The sequence below is a fragment of the Harpia harpyja genome, chromosome 13 (assembly GCF_026419915.1).
Source record: "Harpia harpyja isolate bHarHar1 chromosome 13, bHarHar1 primary haplotype, whole genome shotgun sequence".
Lineage (NCBI taxonomy): Eukaryota > Metazoa > Chordata > Aves > Accipitriformes > Accipitridae > Harpia > Harpia harpyja.
Window position 1 is genome coordinate 22763704 of NC_068952.1, and position 14467 is coordinate 22778170.

At 39.5% G+C, this 14467-nt stretch overlaps 1 protein-coding gene across 1 annotated transcript in view; it reads left to right on the forward strand.

The window, feature by feature from the left end:
* The window catches only part of KIF6 (kinesin family member 6), a 192307-nt gene that overhangs the window by 21566 nt on the left and 156274 nt on the right, over positions 1-14467 (forward strand). The window contains 1 exon segment of the mRNA XM_052806418.1: positions 13771-13918. Coding sequence (XP_052662378.1) covers positions 13771-13918 — 148 coding nt within the window.

Below are 14467 nucleotides of genomic sequence, written 5' to 3' on the forward strand. Positions count from 1 at the left end.
GACAGAGATCCCAACTGCTTGGCTTCCTTACCCTCTAATTCCACACTACTAGCCCCATTATCCCAGCATCAGAGCAGCCAGGTAACAATATGCTTGCCTGGGTGGCGGCTAAAATCTTTTTGCATGTCATGCAGCTCACTCAGGGATAGAGATTGGGTAATTATTTCAGGTTCTGCCTCTTCCTCCTGTTCTCGCGATGACCTGGTTCATCTTCATCTCTCACTAAGCGAACTGATTTCTTTGTGTGTTTCTTTTTCTGTACAGGGGAGACTGATACTGGCACAGGTTGGTTCTCTGGTTTAGCTGCAGTACCTGTCACCAGGGTTGGGGTAGCCATGCTGCCTGTTGACGGGGTAGGGGTAGCCATGGTGCCTGTTGTCGGGGCTGGGGTAGCCACGGTGCCTGTTGCCCTGTTTTCCATCTTTTCCCCCTTTTCCCCCTGAGGGTGCTGCCTAATATCAAGCAGTGTTTGGTAGATACTGGCCAGGGCCCAGCACAGTGCAGCGAGTTGTACGTCTTTGGAATAGCCACAGCATTTTCCTTTCAAATATTCTACCACTTCATGAGGGTTCTGTAGTTGTTCGGGAGTGAACTTCCAAGCCACTGGAGGTGAGAAGTTCTCTAGATACCTGCCCATATCCTCCCACATGCCGTGCCACCCATGAATATCCAGCTTTGGGGCAGATTTCTGGGTGGTACTCTTAAAGAGCCTTTTTGTAGCCCTAAACAAGACCTGAAACATATTCAGGAGGCATAGCACTAACAGCACACTGGCTTGCGCATCCCAAGGATATTCAAAATTCTCAAAAGCTGTTGTAATTAGTCGGAAGGAGAGAAGGGAGGCGAGCGGATGGGGGGAAGTATCCCCCCCGACTTCCGCATGGATTGGATGTAATTACCAATAAAATCCGATAGAAGGTGCCCGAAGTATGGTAATGATATCACTGCCTCATACAGATACCAGCTTAACCTCATGACCAGTGATGTAATCATTTCACAAGTCGACATTGCCCAGTACAGCAAAATGATAATCCCAATCACTCTCCCAGAGGTGAGAAACGTAACTACAGGCAATACATAAAGCATATAAGAACTTACAAAACGCCACCATGTAAACAAATGAACCAACATTGTGACTAACATCTATTTATCTAATATAAGAAATGCGTATGACAAATTTATTTCAACACACTCTGGCCAGATCTGTCGTTACCTCAACCCTTCGTGCCCCACGTTGGGCGCCAAAAAGGACTGTCATGGTTTCAGCCCAGCCGGTAACAAAGGACCACGTAGCCGCTCGCTCACTCCTCCCGCCCCCCTCCGGTGGGATAGGGAGGAGATGGAGGAGAGAAAAGAAAAAAAAAAAAACAGAACCTCGAGAGTTGAGATAAGGGCAGTTTACTGGGACAACAGAAAAAAAAGAGAAGTTACAACAACAACAAAAACGGTACTAATGAAAGAATATACAAAAAGAGTGATGCACAGTGCAACTGCTCAGCACCCGGAACCCGACGCTCCGACGCTTCCCCCACCAAATGTCGAAAGAACTCCCCCCAGCCCGCTCCCCATTTATATATACTGAGCATGATGTCACATGGTATGGAATAGCTCCTTGGCTAGTTCAGGTCAGCTGCCCCAGCTATGCCCCCCCACCTCCCAGGTTCCTGTAAAAATTAACTCTATCCCAGCTGAACCCAGGACACCACCAGATACCTAAAAATTTTACTTCAGGTGGTGGGAGTTGCACCTTTTCGGCAGGAATTTGGAGCCCTAAATTCTCTAAGTAAGTGGTTAATGATTTCTCTCTGGATTTGCCCCACCACAGTGGCATCTGGTCCTGCAATTAGCACATCATCACTATATTGATATACTTTTACTCCATCTTTAGGAGTGATCTGATTTTGTTCCTGGGCCAATGCATAGTGAGCAATGGTTGGTGAGTGGCAATAGCCTTTGGGAAGCCGTGTAAATATATATTGTACACCTTTCCAGGTAAAGGCAAAGCGGTCCCTATACACTTCTTGCAAGGGAACCATAAAGAACATGTCTTTCACATTAATGGTTGCTAAAATCTGGTGACCCTGTTCTTGTATGGTTGCAATTAATTCTGCTATATTGGGGACTGCAGCTGTTAATGGGCCAGTATTGGCGTTCAAGTATCGATAGTCAATTGTCAATCGCCACTTCCCATTTGGCTTGCAGACTGGCCATACTGGGGAATTATAGGGTGAGTGCGTAGGAATAACTATCCCCTGTTCCCATAACTCAGTTACCACTGAAGTGATCCCTTCCCTTGCTCCCAAAGGCAAAGCATAAGGTTTGACATTAACTATCTTTGAAGGTGGGAGAGTTGGTGCCGACTGCAAAAGCCTCATAGAGATTGCGGGACACCCAAATTTCCATTCTCTTCCCTTAGAGTCTACCCATGACCGGCCCTTTAAGAGGTCAAGTCCTAGAATATTGGTGGGTAGAGGACCTAGTATCATAGTAACCTCAACAGGGGATGAATCCCCTGGCAGCCAGCATTTAACTTTAGCTGTTGGCTGCGGTTGGGAGCTTCCGAAAACGTCTGTAACCCATATCTGCTTCTTATCTGCAATTATTCCATTGTGGTTAGCAACATCCTCCCGGAGTGCTGACATTTGAGCACCCGTATCAACTAAAAAAGTTACTGGGGTCTTAAAGGGACCAAGGGGAAAAGTAATCAACAGGTGTCCTGTCTTATTTTCAGTAAGCCTCCTTAAATAAACCCACTGGCCGTCCCCCGGCTCACTTACTGGGGACAACCTGTCTAGTTTCCTGTCCTGTGGACAGTCATGCCTTCCTCTGGGGCAGTAGGCATTTGGGGAGTGGGAGTTGCCAGCAACTGCTGATTTGCCCCCTTATAGCCTCGAATGTCTAACTCAGTATGGGGAGGCTCCTTGTTCTTGTCTTTCCATCCTAGGACCAACTTTTCTAGGACAGAGGTGGGCATGCCGTCCATCACATCCCGGGGAATTCCCTTTTCTATCCCTTCTGCCCACAACAAGCTCCGCTGACCCCCATATGGCTTTTTGGTGTTTACAGTCTTAGATGGGGGAGGTCGGCCAGGTCCTTCTATTCAGCGGATAGCAGGCTTAGCCCTGCTTTCTTCCCTTGTGAGACCCATTCTCCAGCCGTAGTTAATCAATTCCCATGCCACTTCTCCCCAGGTCAGGGCCCCTCCTGTATTCCGCCTGCCTTCTCTAGGTGCTATCGCATCGTGTAATCTATCCTGCAGCTGGACAGCATATAATTTCAAAGAATCTGGTAAACCTCAGATTAGAGGAGTCATTCTATCGGGATTGGCATTTGACAACATCGGAGAGGGTTGTTGTGGCACTAATCGCCTATCATGTATTAATTGGAGACAAGCAGTTTTCTGTAAGCTCTCGGTTAACTGATTTATAGAAGGGATGTCTATCCGTGTTGGTTCTCCTCATTCCATTTGGTCTATTCCCCCTGCCCAGTAAGCTGCCCACTGCGTCAGAGACCATGGTTCCCTAGGATCATCGGTAGTTAGGAACACTCCAGGCCCCCAATGTCCTTGGGCTTCATCTTCTGACAATAAAATCCAGTCACCACCGGTTAGTGACACCCTCCACACATATTCTGTTTCGGTCTCCTTTGCTAGTCGGATATACTTTTCCTGAATTTTAGATAAGTCAGTGGCGGAATACGGTATCATCTTAATGGTCACGTGTGGTGCTCCGCCATTTTGGCCATTGTCTATGGTTTCTGTTTTAATTAGTGGCCTCATTGCTATCCCTTCATCCTCAGGGTAAAAAACCTTTCTGGTACATTCTAACTCTTGATTTGGGTATAAAGATTTTTGCTGTTTCACCTGAACTACCTCTAGACCTTCCAGGTCTAAGTCCGGGTCAGATTGTTCATCCACCTCGTCTCATAAAATTCTTTCCTGATCTAATGCATCAGACAAGGCAGCATGAAGCCACTGCGTTGTATTACGCTCAGCAGTTAACTGCTCTTGCAGGACTTTAACTAAATCCTGCAGGGACTGAATCTTCTCCTTATCTGCCTGCTCAGCTCTCATTGTTTCCTGTCTGTCTTCCTGGGCTGCTACGAGTGCGGCCCCTAAAACTGCACACACTACAGCCTTCCCTTTTCCTGAGCGAAACCTGCCTTCTTTTGCTAGCTTCTCAATTCTTCCTACAATGGCTTTTCGGTCATGCCAATGGTCTCGTGCCCAGGCTACTCCTTGTGGGGAAGGGTGGGCTTTATAGGCAATTAGCTTCTCTAAAACAGGGGAAAAGTCAGACACAGATGTTTCCTGGGTCACCATGCCTACCACTGCTCAGATCCCTCCTGACTTATTGTTGAGAAATCCTTGCCAGATCCTCCCCGCCCGTTCTCCGGGTGGAGGTCCGGTATCCCGTTAGAATCTCCCTTCCAACAAGGGAAATCCCGTATAGGCAGTTCGCCTCTCTAAAACAGGGGAACAGTCAGACACAGATATTTCCTGGGCCTCTACGTCTGCCACTGCTCGGATCTCTCCCGACTTATTGTTGAGAGATCCTTCCCAGATCCTCCCCGCCCGTTCTCCGGGTGGAGGTCTGGTATCCCATTAGAAACTCCCTTCCAACAAGGGAAATCCTGTCCGTGATGCCAATCAAGATGTCGTGTCCCAAAGTTGGAGCGACTCATGTTCGTGGATTTCCTTTGTCAGAATTAACAACACCAGGGGAGTTCAAACAACAATCAACATTTATTCAACCTAGCTAACGTTGCCCAAGTACAAGTGAACTTATCAATATGAACCTTGCAACATGTCATTAAGCCTCTGTTTGAAAAGAGAAGGGGGTGTAGAAAAAGAAATGGAAAAAGGAACATGAAATTTATCAGAAGGAGAGCCCTCCCGTTGAGTCACGAGGTTCAGAGCAGTCCTCCTTGCTTTCTGGACTCCTTCTCAAAGAGGAGCCCAGGGGCGGCTAGATCCACTCCTAGTCTCAGACTTGGTCAACGGTTTATGTTTAAAAGGATGAGGTGTAGGGACTGTGGAAAAGAGAGAAGGAAAAGAGGGAGAGAGAGAAAGAAAGAAAGAGAGAAGAAAAGGGTTTCAGCAGTCCTGGGTCCAGTGTTGGTCCAGCCAGTGTAGAGATCCAGTTCCGGAGGGCGCGCACTGAGAACTCATTCTCCCTTCTTTTATAGTGTGTTAGTCGACAGTCTCGACATGCGCAGTTCCCATTCCCAGGGTTCTCTGGAATCGGTCGGTGAGCTTTGCAGCGGCAGGGTTCATTGCGGAGTTGCCTCTCTTTTTCTGCTGGCATGACCGCTTAAGATAGAAGCACAGTCCCATCCTCCATGGGGCCTCCTCCTCCAGGCGTATATGCTGTGCTCCTTCTCCTGGTCACTTAAGATAAGGAATTGCGGCTTTGGAGAAGTGCAGTCCCACCCTCCGGGAGGCCCTCTCCTCCGGCCACATTGTCCTGTTCACAAAGCTCCAGTTTTTACAGAGGCCGTTTTCTCCACCAAAGTTCTTTAGCGAATGTTTGAGACATTGAGTATAATTTGTCAGACCATCACATCTGTAATACCTGACAATGTCAAAAACTTGAGAATAAGGTTGTTACTATTTCTTTGTCTTTTTCATAATGAAGTTTGGAGTAACACAAAAGGAATCAGAGCACTCTGAGTTCTCTGAGGAAGATTGTCATATTGGTGGTTACAAAACTGATGCACTGAGACTAGTCTGAAGTAAAGCAGAGTTTGTAGCAGTTTGTAGCATGTTTTCAGGGACTAATAAGGACTGTTTACTTTTTCCTTCTGCTGCTGCTGATTCTATGCGAATTATGCCTACTGCCAACAATTTAGAATAATTAGGTCAGAAGGGATCTCTGTAGGTCATCTGGTCCAAACTCCTGAGCAAAGCAGGTCTAGCTTCAAGGTTAGATCAGGTTGCTCAGGCCCTTGTCCAGCAGAGCATTGAAAATGCCCAAAGGTGGGGATCCCAGAACCCATCTGGGCACCTGTTCTAGGGCTTGACTATTCTCACTGTGAAGAAAATTTTCCTTATACCCACTTGGAATTTCCCTTTTTGCAACTTGTCACGACTCCCTCTTGTCCCACCACTGTAAGTTTCTGAGAAGAGTTTTGAGTTCATCTCTGTAACAATCCATTGCATAATGGAAGGTGGTAGTTAGGTACACATATAGCTTTCTCTTCTCCATGTTAGAAAACAGCTCCCTTGGCTTCCCCTTGTGTGTGATGTGCTCCAGCCCAAATTAACTTGGTTCTGTCAGGCTCACTCCAGTTTCTTTATAGCATCCTTCTACTGGGGAGTCCAAAACTGGAAACAGAACTCAAGGGGGAGAGTTTGTTTTATTTTTTTTGCAATTTTTGATGGTAACTGTTCTGTTTGATTCAGCAAAACTGGTGTAGCAGCAGAGGAAACAGAGTTCTTCATTATACTTAGGCAAAAGCCTCCCTGAAGTCTCGTTAAGGATGAGCACAGAAACAAATGAAAAGTTCTGTGTTCATAAACTTTAAATAGAACAAATGATCTTCACTAGAAATTAAAACCAAAATGTAGTCAGAAAACCCAACCACAATAAAACAACCTCAGTCTGCTTTCAACCTCTCTACTGTCACTGGGCTTTATACCACCATTTGTATTGTCTCAGATATTCAAGGACAAAGTACTGAATGATATTTTAAACTGTAGTAACTACCCATAAATTGTCTAGCTCTCACTTGAGGAATTTCTCACTTGAGGAATGTTAAGCAGTTGTAAACATATCTGTCAATTTAAGTGGAATTGTTTGCATGTGTTATACTTCTGTATCACACCCTATATTTAGGAATTAGACATCTTTTGTGCATGAGGCAAGTCAGTTGAGTGACTGAAAAAGCCAGTACATAATTCTGTAACAGACATTTATTTAAATAGGGATCTAAAATGAATTTTTAAACGAAAAGTTAATTTCTCACCATGTATGTTTTTAAATTGCCACTAATCGTGAGTAAGTTAGAAAGTGGAAGTTAACTGATAACTGAGTAAGAAAATTTGAGGGGAAAAAAACACATGGCATCACTCTCCTTTAACTACATTCATGTATGAGTCCATACTAGACAGAATTGTTCTGTGCCTGATAATTGATACAAAGTTGTACTGGCAGCTTTTGCTTAGCAAGATTGTAAGGGAAGAGGTGGGGTCTTTCTAATGTAACCAAGAAACCAATAATTCACTAAAGCCCTGAGCCTAGTGTTGTTTTCCCCCAATTGTATCAGCGAGTTGAAGAAAAGATGCTACCTCTCTCTCAATACCTGTTTTTTCTTATACATTCAGACCATCATAGTTGCAGCTACAGGGTTACAGCATTTGTTTGTTCTTCCTCAGTGTTACTGGCAAAGTCCTTACATGTAATGACCATTTCTTATTAACAATTTTTTTTCTCTGGACTCTGAGGATTTTTTTTATGACTGTCTTATGACTGGTAAGGGAACTTTTAAAATATTGAACCCTTGCTATTTTAATCAATGATTGATTTTTTTTTTAATCAGTTTGAAAAAGTCCAAAGGGTAGAATAGAAAGCATGTTATAATTCATTTTCATAAAGCCAAACTTATTTTCTTGAGCAAGCATCATTACATAAGCTTTTGTGTAACAGTACTTGAGTTATTAAGCAGTTTTAAGGTTGTAGTGAAAGTGGAATAATTAAGGAACATTTACTTCAGCTTGCTGGTTTTATTATGTCTCTTTTCCAAAAGAAGTATTAAAATTAAGAGTATACCAAGTTAATTGGAAAAAATAATATGTAGAATATATATTGGGAGTTCATAAAGTACTAGAAGTACTTTTGATACATGCAGATATGTTTAAATACCATAGTGTGTTTACACATTTACACCAGCAAAAAATCTGCATCAGATTGTCTCATGCTTTGGATGCCACCTAAAGCTCAGTGAGATTATTGGAAAGGTGGTTGTTGACTTGAATAAGATTTGGATCATGGTCTTACTTAATGATACTGTGCAGGTGGAGAACTCTTTCTCAGTGTGTTTTCTAAATCCCTGCTGGTTATTTAATATTTTGTTTAGAAAAATACTGAAGATATTGCAATTTCTGTCTTACAGATTGTCATTGTGGGAGATTTCTTGGTAGTCTGTGTCATAGCTTGGAGGTAAAACTTGAAATTTTTTTGTTTATCGCATCACATCATGCTAAATTATGTTGCTGTCATAATATATGATTAGGTTTATATAGCAGTGTGATCTAATTAATCTCCTTAGTCAGTTATGTGCCCAAACTACCTCTCACTGGGAAAAGGTGTGCTTTCAATTCTATGCAATATAGAGGACATATTCAATACTTTCTTTGTGTTTAAAAAATGTTGCTGATTATCTTTGTAAGATCAAGCACAAGCTGTTGTGTTTCTAAAAACCAGCAATAATTTTTCAGTGCTTAACAAGAAAAGAAGCATTCAGTTCTTTGAGTAAAATGTAAGAACAGATCTAACATTTTTCTATATTAAATCATCTTGAAGTGGGCATATAATTAGATTAGAAATTATACTGCGGAATAAAAGGATAAAGATGATTTAGGACAGTAATAAAACAATACTTATTCACAGATTAGGAGTTGTTTGCCTGCAATTAATGTTATTATTTCATTAAAATTGATATTAGCTGTTGTTACCGTTTTCTTGTTGGTTTCTGAATATTTCCTTCTTTTTGGGTTGGTTTTTTTTTTTTCCTCCTCTGTTTTATTCTGACTTCCATCAAGGGAAACCTTGTTTAATGATACCAACTTTACTAAACAGAGCTGCTTATTACATAAATACTTGTTGATGAATTCAGAATACTTAGCAGGTAATCATGATGTTTCCTCACCAATATTTTGCTTTAAATTGACTTTTCTTACAGTGATTAAAAACAAGACTAAAATTTATCCACCACCACACCATACAGTGAACATATGTAAATATAGTCACATAGACATACATGTTTTTATAAAAGAAGTCTGTCACAAAGTGTTACAAATATATGCCTGCATGTTTTAGCATGTAAGGAAAATGAACTCTCCAAATTTTCTAACACAGTGAAACAAATGTACAAATTTGGACAATTTTTAGTCATCTTATTTTAAAAACTTATTTTTCTCTGTAGTAGGCTTTATAGTTCTGAGCTTGGTATTATTAAAAAAAGAAGGCCCTCCAGGAGCTCTGACAAGTTGCAGGAGTAACTTTGCTAAAATATACCAGAGACAGAGTTCTCCAGCAACATTTTAGCTAATCTGTCTGGAAGTAGTCCATGAACTTCTGAACAGGGAGCTATACAACATTGCATAAGTTCTTGAAAGATCTCTTCAGCAAAGCCTCTCCTTGGATTATGTGTCTTTGATGTGTTTTGTTTGAAGTAGTAAAAAGACAATTTATTCAACAACACGTCTCCTTAACCATGCCAAAACTCAGTTTCCTGGGAGAAAAAAAAATGCAAATTTCTGGATATTCTGATAACACTGAGGGGACATGATTGAAAATATCCTTTTAGTGTATGATTTTTATGTATGCATATTTTAAAGTCTTCACAAGACTACCATCAATAACCATGTCAACCTGTGTACTTTCAAATACTAAGTTTAACAAAGGTTTGGGATTTTTATTCAGAGAGTCTGAAGAGCAAAGATGCAGACTTTGCCTGGGTGAACTGACGTCTTGCAAAGTAGATTTTGCAGAATAGGCAGAAAAGAGCTGCTGATTCTCTACCGCCTTTCCTAGTAGAGAATCTGTTCCACTGCTGTTGGGGACAGCTTTAATTTGCAGATGAGAATCTTCAAGGATCCTTTTGGTGGACACTGTTTAGAAAATGCACTCTCTTCTTGTCATCTCATAATTGGTGTTGCCAACTTTTTTAGGTACCTGTTGTGATTACATTTCGTGATGAAAGGGAGAATGTGTATATTTTCTGCTCACTATACTAACTCTTAGCATCTGAGAGACCCTTCACTTTGTCAAGGGTAATTCTGCAGTGTCATTTGTTGTTGTTTTTTAAATAACATTTTATGGGTGGCTAAAGGGTTATGAACATTTCTATGTTTTTATTTTCCTAAAGGCATTGTGCATCTTAGGTTGAAAACAGTAAGTACATATCTTAAAAATTCCTGAGTATTTAGTAAATAGATATTGGTTTAATTGATTTTACGATAATAATTGTTTTGATTTTTAACATCTGGAATCTAAAATCTTTATACACTCTGTCTTTGAGCATTTTGGTCTTTGGGAGCAGTTGTTCACTGTAGTTCCTTTCTACATTTTTCTGTTTTTGTCTCTGATATCCTACTGTAATGAATTAAAATAAGCAATTAGCAACTCAAGCAGGCTTTTCTTAAATTGGCTTGGTTGTTGTTTTTAATACACTCTGAATGAAAGAAATGAGTGCTGTAAATATGGGCAGGATGCAATTATATATATAAAATTAAACACACATACACACATGTATAAAAAAGAAGATTGACTTTCATCTTGGATTTTAAAGTGGAATTAAACTGTGGAATTATAACGAGCACTTTCACAGTGCATCTCAGCAATGCAATATTAATATTACCTATAATTACATTGGACTATGAGAATACATTATTGACATAGATATGTTCACATTTTCTAAACTTTCAATGTTTTCTGGAAATTTGTTCAGATCTGTGCTGATGCACTGCAATAAATATAAGAAATATAAGAATCAAGTAACACAAAGAAAACTTGCTGACTTTTGTAGGTGTTTTGACAGTGTATGGTATATTACATTTTATCTGATGTTTACATGTGTGGTGATCCTAATCAACAGCTTTTTGTGAAGTACAGGGACCTCAGGTTAATAGTTTGCATCCATAGCTTTACCACTTTTTTAGACACATTGCAAAGCACACCTTTCTGCGGGAGCCACGTCACAGTAATTGAAATTATAAACCTTTAACAGCTTTAAAGAAGAGAAGGAGTAAGAAAACTTAACAACCCAAAATGCTACATCTAGAAGAGCCAAGAGCAGAGATGTAAAAACAGAAGAGCAACTGTATTGGGTCAGACCAAAGTTCCATCTAGCCCAGTATGTTATGTCTCACAGGGACTAACAGTCAATGCTTGGGGGGCGGGGGGAAATGAAAAAAAATGTGTGAGCATGTAGAGCTACTTCCCCCAAGTATTCTGGTAGCCTCTAGTCGTTTGTAGTTTAGGGACTTTCTGATTTGTCTGTGTTTAGTAGCCCTGAGATTTTTTTTTTTTTCATTAATTAGTCCAGTCTCTACTAAAGTCTGTGTGAACTTTTAGCATCCAAAACATCCCATTGCAAGGAGTTTCACAACTTAACTACATTTTGCATGAAGAATCATCTCCCCTTGCTTGTTTTGAACCTGCCATCTTTGAGCTTCTTTTGACACCCCCTACCTTCTGACAACTCATTATCGTCTTCAGCATTCAGATACTGTGACAGTGGGCACTAGAAATTCCTAAGATAGATGAATGAGGTGTTTTACAATAATAATTGTTTTGATTTTTAACATCTGGAATCTAAAATCTTTATACACTCCGTCTTTGAGCATTTTGGTCTGTGGGAGCAGTTGTTCACTGTAGTTCCTTTCTACATTTTTCTGTTTTTGTCTCTGATATCCTACTGTAATGAATTAAAATAAGCAATTTGGCAACTACTCAGGCCTTTAAATAAATTTTAGTAAGTTGGAGAACCATTACATCTCTTGTGGCACCACACCATCAGCTATCTATACATGGTTATTTTCCTCTTATGCAAGGGTTGTTTGCCCCTTTTTATTTTTTAAAATCTTAGCTTATTTATCACTTTTTCAACAAACAAAATGCACAAGAATAATTTTAACATTTCTTTTCTTTAGCAAAATTAGTAGGTCTTTAAAAGCATAGTAAATGAAATCCAAAGTAGATTTTGCTTCTGGTAAGTTTTGTCAAGAAAATAATTCTTTCTTCATTACTTTATTTGTTTTCAAATGCTCCCTTCATATGCTTTGTCAGGAGATGCTGGAATTGTGGTAGAACAATTTTGAGATTGATGAATCCAGGAAACACTTTGTAACTGACAGCTGCTGAAAGGAAAGAAAAAAGCATGACAATCTAATCTGATATCTTTATCATATATCCTGTCAACTATAGACTCTCATGAGTTCTGGTTTGATTTGCCATCTGAATATTACAGTCAGTAACTGATTTCATCACTATTTAATTTGTGATTCTGATAATTTTTTGTAAGTTTATTCAGTTTTTGTTTGCTTTTACAGACAAGTGAAAATTCAAAATAAATATGTCCTCCATCATTTTTATCTCATTGTTTATAGCCAGTCAGTGTGAAGCATAAAATCTTAGAGCACTTAAAATATTTTTCAAGCTCAGGGCAGTTCACAATAATTAACAAGAAATGGAATTAAAAATGTGGAAATAGATTTTTAGTATTTTTATCTCTTGAGACAGAGCTGTACAAGGGAAGTGCATGGTAGTCAGGTATGAGTATCAATAGAAATTTTAATCATTGGATACCTGAAATTTTACTTCTAATATCAAGGGAAAAATGAAATGTTGTATTTATATTTCAGACATCAGCCCATCAAAGGGGTCTCACTTGAGAAAAATATGACTCTGTCTTCATAAATACTGGAAGAAATTTTGCCATATATTAATAGGAAAAAAAATGCTATATTTGCATGTAAAAATAGTTCCTTCAAATTGTACTGACTTATCAGTCAGTACTGATAATTTATGGGACTGGTTTTTGTTCATTGCATTAAAAGCTCCCTCCTTTAGAACAAAATCAGGACCAAAGATCTTGAAATATTTTGAGTCACAACTTAAATTCTGTTTAGTCAGCCATGGCTCCTGAGTTGTATGTCAGCTGCAGCTGAGACCCATGTTTCCTCCACAACGTGCAGCTGTACCACTGTCATTAAGCTTATCTACTGTTTGGTGGAAATCAGGTGGAAGTCAATGGTGAGAGTGTGGTGAATTAGAGAAAGGTATTTGAACTAGACTTTTGTTAGGTACTTCTGCAAGTAGAAGAGGTGTGAAAAAAGCTGATTGAGTCTGAATGTCATTTCAAGCTATGCCATTGCATAGCTACTATTTCTGTTCTACAGAAACTTGTTCAGACAGAGTTCTAACAGAAAAGTTTGCTTTTATCAATGTGGTTCTGTGTGTTTTCATAGTAAATGAAGATCTTACTACACTGATATAAGCACAGGCTCTCCTGCATACCCTTATCTAAGCTAGGAATAGTCTGATAGTCTAGTATAGTAGTATTCTCAAAATAAAAAAAGACCTGTGGTATAACTGTATCCTTACATGAGTTTCTAACCATGATATAGTCTTCTCTGTTTGCAATTAAGTCATATGTGAAATATTTCTAGATTCTTAAGCTGTTATGTGTCAGCGGTCACAATTCCTGACATCTACAGTCTTTTAAGAGACTAAATATCATCCTTGCAAAAAATCATCAACCAAAGAAAAAAGTATACAAAGGTAAATTAAATAGTAATAAATATGATCAACTAGTGATGATTTTGAATAACAGGGTAAGTCAAGGCATCAAAAAGGCCTTCAGTTCTAGATAGTTTAAATTCTACTGAATCTAGAATACATATCTTGAAGTGTATTCTTCTATTACTGAAGACAGCTGCTATGTAATGAAGAATTACTGTTAATTATATTTTGGTTCTATACAAAGTTGATGATAGAAAATGTCATGTCTTATATATTGATTATCTCCCCTTTTTTTATTCTATAGTGTTTTGGCAGGATATAATGGTACTATCTTTGCATATGGTCAGACAGGCAGTGGCAAAACTTTTACCATCACAGGAGGAGCAGAATGTTACAGTGATCGAGGCATCATTCCCAGGACTCTATCTTATATTTTTGATCAATTGCAGAAGGTATGGGACATTGTTTTCTGTTTATTTTTAATATCTGGTTTACAAATACTTAACTATATTGCAAAAGGCTGTTTTTATAGTAGTGTTAGAGGAAGCCCTAAAATTAATACTGAAGAAAATACCTAACTTGACATGTTACCTTATGCAAGAATACATTGGTAATAGTTTTGGTTACCCGGTTTGTTGCAGTGGACTGAAAATAATGGACATCACTGGAGGGTTTTTTGTAGTTTTAAAAACCATGCTATTTTTAGTTGGTGCAACATACATTCAGATCGCATAGCTGGTTCTCCTTAACACTTATATTAGCTCCACTCTGGTTTTGTATTGTGTGCACTGCCTTACACTCACCTCGTTCAAAAATTGCTCTGATTCCTCTGTTATCGAAGTGTTGTATAAAAGATGGAGCATTACTTACACACTCTTCATAAGTTACCTAATTTCTTTGTGCTTGACTGATGCTCAAAAAAACCCCCAACCCAACCGTAAAACAGTAAAATGAATATTAAGCATTTTTAAATATTCAGCTATTTATTTTACCTAATGCCT